This window comes from Notechis scutatus, chromosome 2 (genome assembly GCF_049901735.1).
Source record: "Notechis scutatus isolate UNSWTSFEM ecotype Mainland chromosome 2, rNotScu1.2, whole genome shotgun sequence".
NCBI classification, from domain to species: Eukaryota; Metazoa; Chordata; class Lepidosauria; order Squamata; family Elapidae; genus Notechis; species Notechis scutatus.
Window position 1 is genome coordinate 42,417,086 of NC_142010.1, and position 19,628 is coordinate 42,436,713.

At 37.6% G+C, this 19,628-nt stretch overlaps 1 protein-coding gene and 1 long non-coding RNA gene across 2 annotated transcripts in view; one reads left to right on the top strand and one right to left on the bottom strand.

Annotated features, from left to right (window-relative positions):
- Window positions 1-5,649, bottom strand: LOC148132007 (uncharacterized). Its single transcript, XR_015747490.1, has 2 exons — window positions 5,404-5,649; window positions 1-2,357 (listed from the first exon to the last, which is right to left on the bottom strand). It is a non-coding gene; the product is annotated as an uncharacterized LOC148132007 (long non-coding RNA).
- EDEM1 (ER degradation enhancing alpha-mannosidase like protein 1) overlaps window positions 5,443-19,628 on the top strand; it is a 26,202-nt gene continuing 12,016 nt past the window's right edge. The window contains exons 1-6 of the mRNA XM_026678833.2: window positions 5,443-6,200; window positions 9,983-10,055; window positions 12,271-12,374; window positions 13,659-13,830; window positions 14,264-14,447; window positions 17,224-17,398. Coding sequence (XP_026534618.2) covers window positions 5,716-6,200; window positions 9,983-10,055; window positions 12,271-12,374; window positions 13,659-13,830; window positions 14,264-14,447; window positions 17,224-17,398 — 1,193 coding nt within the window. The 5' untranslated portion in view covers window positions 5,443-5,715. The remainder of the gene's footprint in view (window positions 6,201-9,982; window positions 10,056-12,270; window positions 12,375-13,658; window positions 13,831-14,263; window positions 14,448-17,223; window positions 17,399-19,628) is intronic.

Here is a 19,628-nt window from a genome sequence, read left to right on the forward strand (position 1 = left end):
CCAAAATTATCAAATAGCTTTGGATTGGCAGCAACAATAGAGTGTCCCTCTGTCTTCCTTTTTATAGTGTTTTAATTAAATTTAAAACTTAAAGGTTTAGCTAATCATTAACAATGGAATGATTTCCTTATTACAAACAAATGTTATCTTTAGAGTGAACGCAAACACTTCCTTATAGTTAAATCACGTATCTTTTTATCTAGAGTTAAAACATATACATTTTCTATGCATAGAATATATATGGTTATGTGAGTTTTGCTATTTGATGTCTCTTGTATATATACTGCCAGACTTTATTAAATGATATTCCTTAATTTAAACTTATTGTAAACATAACATTCCAACAGAATGATTTTAGATCAACAATATTTCGAATAATTTCTCTACTTATTTCTGGTTAGCTCTACTTATTTCCGGTTAGAGTCAGGGAACTTCTGAATCTAATAAAATAAATCTAATGATCATAAACATGACTGCAGGGATGCATCAAAATGCAAAACCTTATGCAGTTGGATTCCTATTGTGTATATATTCCCCTGTTGCTTACATACATGTAGTCCTTGAGTTTTGACTATAAATCAGCCCTGCAATTGCAGTTGTAAAGCAGGTTGTAAAGTGGATCATTAGTGACCAGACCTGATTTTATGACATTTTTGTGGTGAGTGTTAAGTAAATTTAGCAGTCATTAAGCAAACCCATTGTTTGCAATGGGACAGTTTTTGCCAGAAACAGGAAGCAAATACTGGTTTCTGACAAAACCAATGTAAAATCATGGTCAAATAACCTGAAAATGACCATAGATGTGGGCTGTTTGCCATGTGCCCAAAATGTCGTATGACTAGGGTAGGTGAGAATAAACATCAGAATTATGAAACCAGATCTTACGTAGCTTTTTTGGTGTGTGAATGTGTGTTTGTGTGTGTGTGTGTGTGTACATGCAGGGGTGAGCTGCTGTGGGTTCGCACAGGTTCGGGCGATCCTCTAGCTAAGATTCTGCACAGTTCAGCGAATTTGCAAATCCCACCCCTGGCTGTCCCCGCCCTCCACTCCCAGGACTCCTCATGTGGCCCGTTTTGGATGCCAGGTAAGTACAGGGCCTGCACAGCGGCTTGGGGAGGTGAAAAACAGTCCTCCCAGAAGTTCCGGCCTCCAGAGGGCCTCCAAAGCCCAGGGGAGGCTGTTTTGCCCTTCTGGAAGCTTGAGGAAAACCTCCAGAGTCTGGGGAGAGCGAAAATGCTCCCCCCACCGCTGTGGTGCAGGAAGCCGACTAGGCCACGTCCACCATGGCTTCGCTCACCCAGCAACTGGGCAGAGAACCAGTTGCTAAAATTTTTGAAGCCCATCCCTGTGTGTGTGTTCTGTTGTAGCTTCAAATAGTTGCTAGGGACTATTTACAGCAGCAGCCCTTTGAGCACCCAGGACCAGTTCTGTGGAGAAAGGTTTTTCCATGGATGAAGGGGGCATGGTTTCATGTGCTGCCTGCATCCTGCAGATGGGGCTTCACTTGTTTGCCCGGCCTGGTTTCTGGCATGCCATGGTCCGGTGCCAGTCCCTGGACAGACGGGGACCCGACCTACAGTATGCTCCAACATACAGCAACGCATACCCACATTTCTTAGATATCCTTCGTTTCCTAGGAAACAAAATCTTTTAAAGACCCCTTGATTATATAAAGTTCTTCCTTGAGACGGAGGAGTAGTTATATTCTGGATAATTTTCTCTGAAGTTTTGTAACAATATTGCAGAACAACACAGATAAAATAAAAGCTGTATGGTACTCCACAAATCAAATGCTGAGAAGTGAAACAAAATAACCGCTACTATTTTGGGTGCTGACTGAAAATCGGGAACTGCTATAATATTATTGCATCTTAAGCAATGGCATATCATGATTGATGTGACAAATGCTGAGAAATCTGGTAGAAGCAGGACAACTTCCTCTTTTCAGTCTAGAGAATCCATCAGGGAATCAAGTCATTTCCACCCTGAACAAAATCAGAATCCTAAGCAGGAAGGGAGAAGTTTTCTTCAAACAAAACTATGGAATATTAATTTATTGTTTATTTATATGTACTCTTGACTTTGTGGAACAATGATTTGTGCTTTGTATATGATATTCTGTAGACAGCAGAAGCAGATATCTTTCATGCATTTGTGTAATATAATATGAGCAATGTAATTAAGGCAGTCCTTGTGCATCACATTAAAAAGATAAATAAAATAAGCATTCAGGGAATAAATCTTCTATAGTTAGAACATAGAAGAACAAGGCTGGAAGGGACCTTGGAAGTCTTCTATCCAATCCCCTGCTTGAGCAGAAGAAGACCTCATACTATTTAGAATCCATCCAAAGTCACCTTGTGGAAGAGATAAATAAAATAAAAATTGAGCAATCTTTATTCCCAGTTTATAGCCACTTTTATACAAAGCATTGGTTTTTAATAACTAGAATTTATATTTTCAGAAATGGAATATTTAAATTTTTGTTCTTCCTAACTAGGCGTAGGAAAATCTAATGAGCATAATCTAATACCATTGGATCTAATGAGACCCAATATGAAGGCTCTCCATCATACAGGTCATTATGGTGTCATCATCCTTTTCCAACAAATTTCTTGAAATTCAAAACTTGCAACAATTGTCAGCTGTTCTAATATTGAGGGTTCATTCCCTCCCCCTCAAATAAGGGCTTCATTTTAGCAATTATTGCTTATGATATTTGGTTTAGTGTACATGATTTTTCTTTGCTTTATCATTGCCTCCTGTTAAAAAAACATAGGCAAACTCAAACCAAAATTGAAAAGAACATACCTGTAACTCATAATCCACAAGAATTCTCATGTGCTATTAAATGTAAATGTTTAATTGAAATTTGAGGGCTTTCTTAATTCAAAAATGATTCTTCTTAAAAAGGAACGATGGTTTTGCTGCTGAATTTCATAGAACAAAACTAAATGCAAGCTGACTAAGTATTCTCGACATTGAACACCCCCACCCAAAAAAGAACCCCAAGTTATGTGAGTCATATTATTCTTGTAAAATTACAAGCAGGTTCTAGTTATTTTCTGAAGCTGAATGCATGTTATGTTCTTCAACAGTAAATAAACTACAGATCTACAGAGCAATTTCATATACTACTTCATACCTGTAGTACTTGGTATACATCCAAGATGTGATTAACTAATGAAAAATAGATATTTCTCACAACTTTGTATTTATGCATGTTGGGAATACGAAAGAAAACTGAGAACTAATGCTTCATTTAATTGTTTAGTTTCCTCCATCAAGTCCTGCTATGCTGCCTCATTATTGGGAGTGGAGGGTAGTGGGTATTCCTGTGTGGGATAAGCAGAGAATACTGGTTCCCAAGACATGAAGGCCACCTCTGTTAAAGCAGGCAGCCACCCTATATCAGGCATCAGACAGTATAGGAAGGTGTTGTGATAACTCATATGTATGTTTATCAAGATAAAGTGATTATACAGACAGCCATTAAAAGATAAGATGCAACTTTAAAATGACCTTTGTAAAGACACAGAAGATAGAAACAGATACGGAAAAACATAGAAAGTCTTTCAAAAGATCTATAACCTCAAAAGGTTTCAAACTCAAATAGATTTTCTAAAGCATAGCAATGGACAGGTAGAACTGATTGCAAAAAGATCAAATAGGGATAGAAGGAATATACTGAAATTATGTACAGTAGAAATGCCAATATGTAAGATATTTTAGAAGATATTATCTCCTTACAAGAACCTCTAACATTAGAAAATTAATTTATACCAGTCATCACAAAGTCAGAAGGCTATAGGCAGTAATGGAATACCCACAGAAATTTGCCAAACAACCCAATATTTCAATAAGGACTCTAAGCAAGCTTTGCCAGCAGAGCTGGAGGATGGCACAATGCCCATCGAATTGGAAGAGGTCAGTCTAATATCACTACAAGGAGACTTAGCAGAGGATGCAAGCTATCATGAATTTTTAATTTCACATGGTAGCGAAAAAACAATGTGTCAGGCCAGTCCCAGCTTAGATATTCAGGAAAGAAAGACCATTGACTCCATTTGTAGTGAGAGGTATACTTTTACTGAAGCCAAGTAGCAAAGCCAGATCTGAGGATTTCGGGCACAACCTAGGTAACTTTCCCTTCTCTCAGACCCTCCCCACCTTGGACATCTTGGTGGTGTCCAATAAGGTTCAAACTAGGTGTTTTGGTAACAGTTCCACATTTTGGCACCTCTTTGAATGGGTTTCACATTCCTTTCCCAAGGTTGTGTCCTTGGATCTTTCAACCATTGCTTCTGGATGGCACCTGATTCCTGTCATTCCCCCCTCCCTATCTTCCCATTCCCCTTCACCACATTTTATGGCAGGCTGGCACCAAAGCGAAGGACTGAAGCAGATCTGACATAACAGCTATGATCATTGAAGGCATATTCTTAGAGCCCTCCAATGGAAATAGAAATCGCAGATGCTCAAGCCGGTTTTAGAAAAAGCAGAGACATTAGTGCAGATGTACACTAAGTGATACAGAAAGTCAAGGAATACTCCACATTATTTCATTGATTATAGATAAGTGTTTTGATTGTGTCACATTGAAAGGCAGAATGTCCTTGGAAAAATGGGAATCCTGAAACATCTCATTGTCCTCATGAAAATGCGATACACAAGACAGAAGACACGGTCTGCAATATGGACGAAGAGGACAAATTCTTTATTATTATAGCGATGGATGCACTGTCAAAAAACCTGAAGGGTCAGATTAGGAATGCGTCATCCAGAAAAAATTACCCACGTGGTTGGTAACGCCTTGATGGCAACCAACCAAAAAACGATTAGTGTAGTGAAAACACGGAAATAGGTGGGAAAGCCTGTAGTTGGCACCAAGGGTTTTTTTTGGGGGGGTGGGGGGGGGAGACAGATTTATTTTATTTATTTATTTATTTGATTTGTCAATTGTTTACAAGATAATAAGTGTATACATAGTTGTGAATACATGAGATGGGTACATATAAGAAAAATAAAAGAATAGAGAAACAATAGGACAGGGACGGTAGGCACGTTGGTGCGCTTATGCACGCCCCCTACAGACCTCTTAGGAAAGGGGTGAGGTCAATGGTAGACAGTCTAAGGTTAAAGTTTTTGGGGTTTGGGGAAGAGACTACAGAGTCGGTCAGCTAAACTTGTAATCCCCGCCCTCGCCCCCCCCCGCGACGCAGCAGCCGAAAGGCCAGCCAATCCCCAATCTTGCAAAGGTGCAGCGATATCGCTCCGCCCAAAAAACTAACCCATTCTTTCTGATTGGCTAAACCGTGCCGGGGAGAAAAAAAATCGCAGAGCGCCACATCAACTCTTTCTCGTCTGAAGCCCTTCCCACACGCAGTCGGCGGCGACAATCACCTTTCGCTGACGTCATTTTCATCCGTCCGCTCTTCGGTCGGAAGCCTATGGGGAATCCAAACGCCAAGTGTCGCAATGCTTCCTTTCCAAACCCTGTCTTTTCTCTCCGCCCGCGGCCGTATGTCACAGCCTTCGCTCTTAAAGGAGACGCGTCATCTTTTGGGGGCCGAGGCGGAGTTGGAGGAGGAGGCGCGTCGCGGCTTCGCTTACGGGCCCCGCCCGCGCTTCCCCAGGCGCGGAGCGTTCTAAGCACAACTTCCGCGAGAAGTATGCGCGTGAGAGGAGAGCGCGGCGGCTGCGACTCCTCCGACCATGCAATGGCGGTCGTTGGTGTTGGCGCTGCTGGCCCTGAGACTGGCCGGGCAGGCCCTCCTGTGGCTGGCGGGGCCCAGCTTCGGCTTCTACCAGCAGCGCCTCCGCGCCTTTTCCTGCGGCAGCCCGGCCAAGGAAGGAGACTCCTCTGGCTCGCGGTGTCTCAAAGCCCCTCACTGGGCCTCTTTCTTGGGACGAGCATGGGGAGGCGATAGCGGCGGCGGCGATAAGGGAGGCGGCGGCGGCGGCCGGGGGAGCCCTGGCCCGGCCGCTGCTTCTTCCTCATGGTCCCGCCGCAATGGCGGCGGCGACGAGTATGAGAAGCGCTACAACCGGGCTTTCTCCTCTGATCTCCGGTCCCAGTTGCGCGACGCCGCCCGCAGCATGTTCTCTTTCGGCTACGACAACTACATGGCCTACGCTTTCCCTCAGGACGAGCTGAACCCCATCCACTGCCAGGGCCGCGGGCCCGATCGAGCCGACCCGTAAGTTGACACGCCGGGCTCGGAAGCGTTGAAGTGGCCGAGCGGGTAGAGGTTACCGCCTTGGCTCTCGCTTTCCCTCCAGCCCCGGTTGCTTGTGTCCGGGACATGGGATGTGGTTGGCGAGAAGAGGTGGAAAAAACAGGCATTGGGTTAGTAGCATCCGTAGGGGAGGTAGCTGCCTCCTTGCCTGTAAGTTAAATGGACAGTGAGTGTCTGTGATACGGTAATTTACAGATTTGGCTTTAAAAAGAAAATTAACTACCGAGTTAATTATGTGAGGAGGTACATTGAAAGTACCTTTCCAAAAGATAATAATAGTTTTTGTCCTTTTGATTCAGTCATCTCAGTGCTTAATGGGTTTCCAGTTTATTACTATTCATTGCATATATAAGAACAATTAAAATGCCCTGATTTAGGTGGCTGACAATAACAATAAAAGTCCCCAGTGGTAAAAAGACAAGGGTATAAATAAAATAACAAAAAAGGTCCCCAGTAGTATGTGTGGAGTATTGCAAGATTAGTAGGATATGAACAGATGAAAGGTTATGATAGTGATAATAAAACATAATTATTGTTTCTGAAATATTCCACTTCTTTGACGCTGTATGTGAAGGATTTAATAGAGGGTGACAACCATGATTTAATGGAGTCTTTTTCAAAACCCTTTTCTTTATTAGATTGTATAGTCCAGCATCTGACAGAATTATGTTGAGTTTGTTGATCATATTTTACATGTTGTTTATACTTCTAAAGATCCTTGACCTGCTTGAAAATTGCATAAGCATTGCTTCATTCCTCCCAAGAGGAATCTTTCTCAGGTGTAAATACTAAGCTTATTGCTTTGAAAGTACTAATAATTTCTTTGTATGCCTGTCTCTTACAGACATTATAATCAACCTCAGATTACTTCTGAATAGTTACAGGTGTATGATGTGGTGCACCTTCTAGATTAACTAATCTAAGGGGACATGTCTCATTGTGTATATTTTTGGGCAAGTTGATTTAGAAACGAGTTTTATGACATCTTAAAAATACTGTATTCTTTTCTAAATAATGCCAACCTGAGAATATAATAAAAACCCTGATGGATAATTCTTCTATCTAAACTTCTCTTAGAATTGCTAATCATAGTAATAATAAATAACATTTTGGGGAGCAATAGGCTATTCTTAATGCAGTTCCCAACAATTGGCATTGATATTGGGGATAAAGTATACACATGTATGTGTATAAAATCCATCTTAACCAATAGGGCCGTGTAAGTTACTTGTAATAATTTTATCAGTACAGCAACATCGTGAGTAAAGCATTCATGATTTAAGTAGTTGTCCTTGTTGATATGTCCACTTTAACAGCTGTTCCTGTGAGTACATTCATAGAAGTCATCTTTGTTGGAACTGCTGAATTGAAGCAAAACTTCCAGAAAATGAATATTGCTCTAATGAAAAATAGCTATTGATAATTGCTAGTTCAACATAGGCTTATTCTCCATGGTTATGTAATCCTTTTTTAAAGTGAGCACATATTGCACTATTAGATTTTGTAGTTTAACGGACATAGTATGATTGTTTTTAACAATCCTGAATGCCTCTGTACTTCATTGGATGCTTCTAAATTTTGCTACATCATATATGAGAATAGAGCATTCTTTTTTTTAATATATTTTTTACACATGCTACCTTTTTCTTAACTTTTAGCAGCTGTAAAATCTTTTTGCTATAATCTATAATGCATATAATATTGACAGCCTTTTTAGTGTCTCTTCTAATGTTCCCCATGTAGAATTTACATACACAATTGGCACAACAGTTTTCATTGTGTTATGTAATTGCTACAGATTTTGAACAGTTTCTAAATAGAACTTTAAGCAACTTGGTCATTGGAAGAATATAATATTAATTTTTCCTTCCATATGGATTCCATTTTATTTTGTAACAATGATATTCATTTACCATTTTATTTGCAGCTTTGAAATATTCTTCTGAAACTATGTGTTATTTTTTGCTTTTAGTAATCTTAAAACATTAAAGCCATCACCAAAATGTAGCCTTCTCACTATTCATCCTTAACTTTAGAGATGGTTCATGAACAGTTTAAAAAGTACTGGACCCAATACAGGCCATTGAGAAATATTAGTTATGGTAGTTATCTGTAAAAAAAGTGCTCTTTTTTTCCTTTCCAATTATATAAGCCATGAATTCTCAGATTGCTACAGATTTTGAACAGTTTCTAAATAGAAAATATTGGCAAAATGGCAGTTTTTCTAATAAAACTATTTTTATGGAAATAATATACATCAGTTGTCTGGAATCAGTTATGTGACACAAATGGTTACATATAGAAATAATGTGAGGTTGACATTCATATTTGATCTGAACAAAAATTGTGGAAAGCTGTTCATTCAGATTTATACATATTCGTACTGGACTTGAATTTATTAAAAATTCTTCAAAAACCTGGCTGTTTGTTAGAAGTGCATTTTGTCAGTATAAATTTGAACTTTTATTAGAAATAAAGTAATATAATGTGCTGTCAATGTTATCCATGCTAATCTTTTAGATATTATAACTGTGGCTATTTTCAAACATGTGCCATTAAGAAGTACAGTTCTCTGATTTCTGCAATCATTTTTTCCAAATAGCCTAGGTTAATCTGATTATAGGATTAGCCAGATTATTGTAATTATCATAATACATTAGGCAGGTAAACCCCCTCTCTCCCGCTCCCCCCCCCCCCTGTGTGTGTGTATGAATATACAGTGGAACCTTGAGTCACGAACACTTCTGACCGTGACCAAATGGGACGACGGCCAATTTCAGAAAATTTTTGCATCTGGTTGCGAACATATCCTCGGGTGGCGATCAAACACAGCCACAGCGATCTTCCTGTGTCCACACATGTGCAGTCAGTCTTGCTTCCCAGTCATGACCAAATTGGGTTGCGACCAAAGTCCTAGAATGGATTACGGTCATGACTGGAGATTCCACTGTAATGATACATGTTGTATAGGGAAATATTTCTGTAATCTCTAATTTTCAAAGATTGGTTTATATAATCTTGTATCTTTTAACAGTGTTCATGGTGTTATCTTGTTAGAATAATGAAACATTGAAGCAAACTTAAAATTTGTCTAGGTATTATAAAATCCCCAGTGTTCTTGGATGACTGTCTTTTTTTTTTTTAGGACATGTTTTTCTATATTTTTCATAGAATTATCATAGATTAACTGTATCTCCATTTTTTTTAAAAAAAACCATTCATAGACTACTATAATTAATTATAGATCATTGGCTAAAATCACCTTGTGTAGAGTCCAATACTTAATATATTGGGCTACATTAGTTGTGATATAAATAATAGATTATTGTTTAAAATACCATATGTATCCAGTTTCTAAAATCAGATTTGCTGAATCTACTGTAATTCACTTGAATACTCCTTTTAATCATAATTAAAACTTCAGTGGAAATAAGCCCCAGCTTCTTTGTTTTCTAAGTTTCATACCATGATATTAATATACAATTCCAAACATAGTTTGTCTATGAAATAAATAAAGATGGGATAAAAATCTAGTAAATAATAAACTATGAAAGTGTTAATATTTGGTTTAAGCTATGTAGCTGCAGCTGCAATCTTTTATGCCCTTATTTAAGAATATTTCCCTTAAAATTCTTTGGGATGTTCTTCCAGTTAATAATTTAAGCTGTATCACTTAAAATTTACTTAAGCGAATTAAGTATTTTTAAATTTGGTTGAACTAACTCTAATGTAATCTATTTCAGTTCAAATCTGAATATCAACGATGTCCTGGGAAACTACTCGCTTACTCTGATTGATGCATTGGATACCCTAGCAGTGAGTTAAATCTGTTTTTATAATTTCTGAAAGGAAAAACAAGTACTATCAGAAAAATATATATCAAAATTTCAGAAAAAATATCTTCATTAACACAAGTGCCTAATCCCTCAGTTTTGTAATCTTGAGAATTGCTAAAGAATATTTTTCTAGGCCAATATTGACAACAGTCCTGATCTTGCAAGATTATGAGAGGATCCTTTTCTTTAGCCTGTAATTGGAAGGTGGATTTTTTCCCCCATTCATGCTTGGCTTGGGAAGTAGGCTTAAGCAAGAAGAGATTCTTTTCTGCATGCCACAGATTTAAGGAGTAGAGACGTTTGTAGCAATCACATATTTTACAATTCAAAAGTTTTGACACAGAGGTAGTTATTATTATTAGGTAGTTTTTATTTTAATATATTGTTTTTTCTTGTTTTCCTTGCTAGCAGGGATAGGGGAGAAATTATTTCAGTTCATATTTTAAGGTAAAGCTAATCATTTTATATTTCTCAACTAAGGCACATTTAGTATTTTACATTAATAGATTTCCAGGTTTTGTGATGGAGCTATATGAACAAAAATAATACAACAAAATATTTGTCATAAAGAAATGTGTAGTTGTAACAGCAAAACTATGCAGGTGGCCCTTGGCGTTTGTGGTTCCATGGCCCATGACTTTGTTTATCTATGATTGCTAAAAATACAACATATTTTGGAAATTGTGGTAAAAAATTTCAGTTATCTGCAGCTGTTTTTTTTTTTTTTTGTAACAGTCTTCCAATATTTGAGGCACTGTTAACAGAGAAGGGGGGGTCAACCTATTCTCCAAAGCACCTGAGGGCAGGACAGGAAGTAACGGATGGGAGTTTTATCAAAGAGAGATCCAACTTAGAATTAGGGAGAAATTTCCTACAGTAAGAACAATTAATTGGTGGAATGGCTTGCCTCCAGAAGTTTAGGTGCTCCAGGTTTTAAAGAAGAGATTGGACAGCCATTTATGTATAGTGTTTCCTGCTTAAGCAGGGAGTTGGACTAGAAGACCTCCAAGGTTCCTTCCAACTCTACTATGTAATTCTGAAAAAATGACAGGCTTTGCATGTACTGTATACATTTTTTTCAGGGTTTCATTATCTATGGTTCTTTGACTGGAATAAAACCACACATAAGGACCATTTAATTATTAAAGGGAATGTTGTTTATAGAAACATTAAGAAAAATATCACCCAAAGTTCATGTTTTAGGGCAAATGTTTATAACTGCATAATTTTTGTAGGTATGGACTTTTTTTTTTTTTAAAAAAAAAGCATAATGATGCAGAGATTGAAAAAAGAAAGCACTTAAAAGCAGGAATAGTGAATTGAAATTGACAGATTTGTCCAGCTCTTCGATTAAATCATATGGAAATCATTGATTTTATTGCAAGCTGATAATTTGATGTTTTTTTAACATCAATGTTGTTAGTAAGTCTGTTCTAGCTGTATGCCTATCACTAAATATTTTATCACGTTATTAAATACTTTTAAAATACATGTTATGCATTTAATCCTGCTTTCTCCCCCTCTCTCCCTGCCTCTCTCCCCCTCTCTCTCTGCCTCTCTCCCCCTTCACTTCTCTTCTGTCGCTAGTTACAAGTTAAAACAGTTTTTTGTACATTAACACTTGATTTCTCTGTTGTTTTGTTTAACCTAGTGGGTCCACTATTATCTGTAACAGAAATATAGATTGTCTTCGGCTTATGACCAGTTGTTTAATAATGACCATTCAAAGTTATGGCGGAAACAAAAAAGTTACTTATGATCCATGCTCAAAGTTACAACTGCTGCATCACCCCCACAGTCATGTGATTGCATTCCAGGCGTTTGACAACCAGTTCATATTTACGACTGGTTGCATCGTCCCATGGTTATGTGATCGAGTTTTGTGACTTTTTTTTGCCATTTACCACCTAAAAAAAATTCATTGGATAAAGCTGGATTAGGATTTCCTACCACATGGTTTGCTTAATCATGGAATTTGCAGTCATGTGATTCCTTTTATTGCCACCATAAAATAGAGTCCTATCATGTAGTGACTTGACTTAACAAACAAATTCTGGCCTTAATTGTGGTCATAAGAGTGAATTGCTTTTATATTTATAGGACATCAATTACAGACACTTAAATTTCAAATTTAACAATTTTGGTATAAAAATGTGTGGAGAATTTTTTCAGGTCTTTTTTTCTTTTTTTAAAAGGTAATGGGAAATTCTTCAGAATTTCGGAAAGCAGTGAAGCTTGTGATAGACACAGTAACATTTGACACAGATTCAACTGTCCAAGTCTTTGAGGCAACAATTAGGTAGGATGTTGCTGAAATTTGACAACACTGAATGTGAATAATACATTCAAGAAACTCTGAAACAAAATTTACTCTGCTTGCTGTCTAACTGATGAAATTTATATTATCAATGTCTTAAAATGATATATTTAAAGCAATTCATATTATGGTTCAGTAACTTGGGTGTATAATTAATAGTTTATAAATTACAATTTAAGACTAGTTCTTTTAATGCAGCTACTCATTAAAATCATAATAAATTCTTGCTCTCCTATTTGACCCGGTTTTATCCAATAAAATGATAAATATTCCACCTGGCAATTATGAAATGCAGGATTAAGGGACAAAGTCAGAACTTTATGATTAAGAAATACTTGTTTTGAATGGATTTAAATCTCCTAGAATTCATGAATTACATTCGTAAATACTGAAGGACCTTGCTGAACTGCCTGTAATCTTTGAGAAATTTTGAAGAATGAGCAAAGGCAATGTAATTCTTCACCTTTAAAAAGGAGATAAGGAAACTGAATAATTATTATTGTAGATGAAACAATATCTGGTCAGATTTATTAGGAAGCTTTAAATTGAATCTTGAAAGGATAGAAGTAGAAACCCTGAGGTATGCATCACCGATAAACACTTGTATTTTAGAAAGTGAAATCTGAAATGTCATTTTTAAACCACTCCCCCCAAAAAAGTAAAGTAAAAAAAGAACATGGACTCATAAAGCATGAACCGTGAATGCTACAATTTGTCAGACAAAATAAAAGGGGAGAGAAATTGCACTGCGATTAAAAATATTGATTCTCAGAAATATACATTAATGAACATGTAATGCTGGCAAGAACATTTATGTTACAAATAAGAGGAACAAATGAAAACAATACTGTATTATCTCTTATCACTTTCCCATTCCAAGAAGATGTAAGTTCTTCCAAAACCAACTTGCAGTTCTTTCAAAAAGCTATCTTTTGTAGCAATGTAAGTCTTCAATTGTTCTGACATAAGTTAGAGCCAGTTCTATCAAACTTTATCTTTCTAGGAGATTCCTGATTTGTTTCATGCTCTTTCAGAGATTAGAGAAAGACACAATAACTTTTAGGGTATTTTTATTGCTTTATTATGCTTTTCTGCCTTTAAAAACATCTTATTGTTGTGTTGAGTCTGCTGATATAGACTGTACATACTTTGCCTGATTGCTAATATGTGTGGTTATAAGGGTGATCATAATTCTGTTATTTCTGTTGCTATAATATTCACATATATTGTCTCATTTAAAATAATAACCAATATAATTTCTTTTAGGGTTTTGGGAAGTCTGCTTTCAGCCCACATAATAATTACAGATACAAGACAGCCTTTTGGTGATATGACTATTAAGGGATATGATGATGAACTGTTGCATATGGCTCATGACCTGGCAGTAAGGTTATTACCTGCCTTTGAGAATACCAAAACTGGAATTCCTTATCCAAGGGTATGTGTACAACAATTGCCAATTTTCAGGCAAAGGAAATTCTTTTGAAGTCTTTTAATCCAAGGTGTAACATGTTAAATATTTGAATTTAACTTTGCCTTTAAAAATGTTCCCGGTGTATACTTTTTTCTCTTAGTGCTATTTACAAGCTCAAGCTGAATATGCCATTGCCATTGTTTAAATATATTTTGGAAATGAGATTCTGTAGTAAATATACTGAATTAATTGCTGTTTCCTCAAGGATTTCAGTGTTCTGATTTCTTGATGGCTAAATGCTGACATGGTCTAGATATGCCTTTAAGATAGTTTCTATGTGGAATATGATGCAAGTTTGTGACAGAACACTGATGAAATCTCTATCACTAACTTTGAAACAGTAAAACAGCTGCTTATTCCTTAGTAAGCTTGCTTATAAACCTTCATATCTTTGCAGGTGAACTTAAGGACAGGAGTTCCTTCTGGGAGTAATAATGAGACTTGCACTGCAGGGGCTGGATCATTACTGGTGGAATTCGGAATTCTTAGTCGGCTTCTTGGGGATTCAACTTTTGAGTGGGTTGCCCGTCGAGCTGTAAAAGCCCTCTGGAACTTAAGGAGCAATGACACTGGGTTACTAGGTACTTTATCTTTTTTCCTGGATACCATTCATATCACTTTTTGGTTTGTATTCTTGTTCTGATAGCTGATCCTTTGTATTCATATCAATATGAGAGCAGAATCTTTCACCATTGAATTAACTAGATCTCTAGACAATTCCAATTCCTTGGGAATATTAAATTAATCATTATAGCATGTGCTCTCCTTTATCTTATATATTACTAGGTTGAAAATAGTTCTAATCAAATGGAACCTCTAATCAAATGGAATAAGTTCCTGTGATTTGTATTTTTCATTTATTTGCCTTGGATTCAGAATATGGATTTAGCCCAACTGTCAGTTAATGCTAACAAACATTCAATATGATAACAGACCTTCAAAGTAAAAGATTTACTTCAGAGTATGATTTGTCCTTTTTCATATATGTGTAATCTGATTTACACTGTTGAGTGTTATTATGTACTGATCTTCAGCGGCAATACAAATTATAATTACTTTAAGAAATACACAGGGTAGAAAATACTCTTTCTACTTAAGCAACATCTAGAAAAGAAGGAAATGTGAGACATGGAGAGAGTTGTTTTTTTGTCTTAAACACAGAGACTCATTTAACTTAGCAATATGCCAGATGAGAACTATCTTTTCCTGTCAGAACAGCTCATAGGTGCAAAGAGGTGATGCAATCATCAGCAATTCTTAACTGTCCATCCTGATTTAGATAGCTGATAAACAGCTCATCTAGTTCTGAAGACTTTTGTGACTCATTGTTGCAAGTAACGAAAAAGCCAGTGGGTTTTTATGCTCTGGGATCACCTAAGCTATATGACAAGGCGTGTATACAACCCATTCCTTAGGTCTGGTTGCTATAAATGAGCCACAGAGAATCATGCAATAGAAAGTAAACCATAGACATGTAGAATGTTCTGAAATACACATCTAAAGCTAGAACTATATGGTTCCTAGTTCTCAGCAAATCATATTTTCTGTCTTAAATTGATGGATTGATAAATCAAATTAAATGTAAAGGTTTCTAATTAGATTGTTTTTTTTTAAAGCCTCGTGAATAATAGGCTTTATAATAGGCTCTAAATAATAGGCTTTCTACCCATCTATATCCATTGGCTAAAGCAGTGATCACCAACTGGTGGTCCATGGCGCGCAAGAAAATGTCGGTGGTCCACAGAATTATTATTTTTTTGCATTTTTGTATTGCACTAAATTGGGTCCTCAAACTATGGCCCCTGGGCAGGTTACGTGCAGTCAATGTTTGTGTTGATGCAGAGAGTCTCCCTCTTCGGGGTCTTTGTGTGGGTTGGAGGGGGGGCAGAAATTCTGACTTGGGAGCTGCTTCAGCCTCCTAGTACAGGGCTTTGGGCAAAGGCTAGACGGAAGTGCCGCTGGTGGCGAAGAGCCAGAGGGCATTGTTCCAGTGGGAGTGCATCATAGCCTGGAACTGGCTGACCATCTCAGCCCAGCTGAGCCTCCAGGCTCCGGTCCAGTCTTGCACTGGTCTTCCCTTTGCTTGGAAAGCCTATGCTTGTAGTAATCAGTGAGGTGCTTCTGTTGAGCCTCCTTCTCAGTCAGATCCAATTTGAACTGAGCCAGCTGTTTTGCCAACTCTTTCTCGTGATGGCTGCGTAGCTCCAACAACTGCTTCCTCTAGGGGCCCTAAGGAGTCCTGGTGGGCAGGCAAGGAGGGGCTGGGGGGAGGGGCAAATAGAAGTTGGTGAGGTGTTCCTTGGTGTGACATTGAGTTGGCCACACCCACCCAGTCACATGACCACCTAGTCACGTCCACTAGCTGGCCATTAGGCAGATCATATTAATGGTCCGCAGGATTTAAAATTATGAATTTAGTAGTCCCTGAGGTCCGAAAAGTTGGTGACTCCTGGGCTAAAGGAAGGTTCTGTGATTGTATAGAAGCTTTTCTAAGTTGATATCGAATGGAAATCTTTTTAAATGATGTATTGCCTTTCCTTCCCAGGAGGTTGAGATGTGCGTGATTGACTGTAAAGAACTGTAGAAGGAAGAATTGTCTATCTGTACATGGAAGCTTCTGCTGACTTAGATAATTTATCAATGGAGCGGACAAATTAGATGTAGTCCAATGTTAGTGCAGCTTTGAATTTGGTTTTATCTTCATTTTCTGATATTATTGGTAATTGTACAGATCAAAAATCTCTAGTGTGATGTAATAGATGTATGTGATGTTATAGATGTGCCTGCTAGATTTGCTGCTTATGTCCAAGAATACTTTCTGTAAGTTCTTCTCCTTTACTTTAAAGCAAAACATATAAAACAGCCATAACTCATTTATTCTCTTGTGAAATAATATTTGTGTTTATTATTATTACTATTGATGCTGCATAAATATATTAAGAAGATTAGATTACATTCTTTATGTGGTGAATTATCTGCAAATTTTAATCTAAAATAATAAACTCATAATTGTCTTTCAGAGTCACAGATAAATATATTAATAAAGTATATGGATTGTTATTTGGTCATATATAACACACTTCATACATTTAAGTAAAGTGAATAAGGTGTTTACTTATCCAAAAGTATTCATATTTGAATATTTTGTATCTTGTAATTTTACTGTACTCAAAATTATGCTTGTTTTAAATGTTTAGGTCCTGTGTGAATGTTCCATAAATAGATGTTCTTTAATTTAGTATTATTGTACAAATACAGGAATTTTATTGTCCCCTGATTAATTGGATTATGATTCAGATATGTGCATTTACATTTAAATAATATTTTCCTTTCTCTTTCTCTTTTCTTACTCCACAGGTAATGTTGTGAATATTCAAACTGGCCATTGGGTGGGAAAACAAAGTGGTTTAGGAGCAGGCTTAGATTCATTTTATGAGTATCTTTTGAAATCATACATCCTCTTTGGAGAAAAAGAAGATTTAGAGATGTTCAATGATGTTTATCGGAGTATTCAGAACTACTTAAGGCGAGGGTATGTGAATTATGGATCTGTTTTTAAGTTATTATAGCACTTTGGAGAGCCAGTTTAATGTAGTGGCTAAGATATCAAACTAGAAACTAGGAAATCATGCATTCTAGTCCTACCTTAGGTACGAATTCAACTGGGTGGTCTCAAGCCTGTTACTCACTTTTGGAAGAAAATAATAACTTGCGTAACAACTTGCATAAATCTTGCCAAGAGAACCGTGAGGACTACTCAAGTTACCAAGAGCCAACAATAATGATTTGAAGGCAATAAATAAATCACCATTGAGTGACAGAAAATATGAAATGGGTTCATTCCTTCATGTTATAAGTAGTCAAGTTAACTATTTGTTCAGTGACCAAAGTTACAGTGATACTGACTGAATGGTATTTATATATGGTCTTCAAAGTTATAGAGGTTGCAGCACTCCAGTGGTCACATGATCAAAGATTAGGTCTTGGCAGCTGCCTACACTTTACAAACAGGAAAGCGCTTCAACCTATCCATCACTCCCCCATCTGTACCCTTTTGGTCCCAAAAATTGGTGGCCCCTGCCACCCTTTACTCTTCTGACCCCACTGTCATCTTCTTACTCCAGTTTTTGACAAAATGGCTATCCTGGTTCTTTGCTAGGCAGCTGCTGGCCACCCAAGGCTTTCTGATTGAGGTTGCACATGGTGGTTTCCTCAAGAGATCTCAGGAAAAAGACCTCATGTGACCCATGCCTCGTTAAGGGCAGCAGCAGGGGGAATAAGAAGCTGGTAAAAGCCAGCTGGAATGGTGGAGTACAAGGCAGCTGGGAACTTGGAGTGTTGTGTGGGGCTGCAACTGGGCCAGGTTGGGGCTTCTTGAGGTGGTTGCAGCTTCAAACCATGTTATGGTGAACCAGACTGGGCTGTCTGGTTCCATGTCATGCTGCTTGGCTAGGTTGGGGGGGGGGGGGTGCTGTAGCCTCAGGTGTCTTGGGCTTCTGGAAGGAGCCATAAAACCACTGAACTTCAGCATGGCAAACAGCCCTAGAATTGTGTGATCCTGGAGCTGTTTGCCTTTTGCAATATTTTTTTTTAAATTGTGAGTTAATTTTTCCTTCCAAACCATAATTTTTTTGCCCTTGCCTCTTATTGATATTACATCCCTACAGTTTTTGTAGACACATTACATTATACATGTAATAAAATGTAGCTTTGAGTCAGAAAAAAAAATGTCCGTACTTAGTAAGGATACTAATACTTAGTAAATATACTAATATTTGTTGGGCTCTTAATTGTTCTCATCATTTCTTGCCCTGTATCAAGTTAACAGATAAAGTACATCTCTAGGGTTGGAGCTGTGTTGGATACTATTAATACTGTATCTGTTATGTAACATATACTTTGATTTTAATGATGCTCAATATTTATTACAATTTTTGCTATAATCCTTGCATTGAGTGGTAGAGAATTAAAAGAAATACCGTTTGATAACTTCTTCAAACTATTGAATATGTATGCTTGTTGATATAGCGCCTTAGGTTAGGACTTGATGTCCAGTTATCCAATTTTCAGAATGGAAATTTTAATACCTGTTAGGACTATTTATTAATTGCACTAGCAACAATAATAGTAATTTAACTTGCATGCCACCTGACTATCATTGATTCTGGGTGGCTCACAAGAATCAAAAAAATTAAAATCAAAACATAAAAGATGAACATTAAAAGATGACATTCAGATTCATATGAAAAATGAGGTCACTCACTCCTTCTGTATGATTTCTGGGTAATTTTTCTCTGTAAAGATTGCATGCTGTTTGATCATAGTACCGTATATACTCGGGTATAAGCCGAGTTTTTCAGCCCATTTTTTGTGCTGAAAAAATCCCCCTCGGCTTATACTCGAGTCAGATTCCCCTCTGAAAAAAAAAAATGGTGTGGAGCTCCGGAGCTGGGCAGGCGCTTCCCTGCTTCCGTGTTTCCTTTGCAACTTTTAAGCATGGGGGTAATCGGAAGCAGAAAAGTTCTTGCATGAGGATATATTTTTTCTTTTTTTAACTGTTTTTAGGGGGGGGGGAACCCACCGTCATGTGAGAATGCTCAGACATGAAATCTATCCGCCCGAAAATAAGTGTGTGTGTGTGGGGGGGAATTTTAACAGAGGGAAGATGTAGGGAGAAGGCAAAAGCGACGGAAGATCCTTCACAGGAAACTGAGGGGGAGACTCACCATTGGTCCAGATGAGCCCCCTTCCCCGCCCCTAAG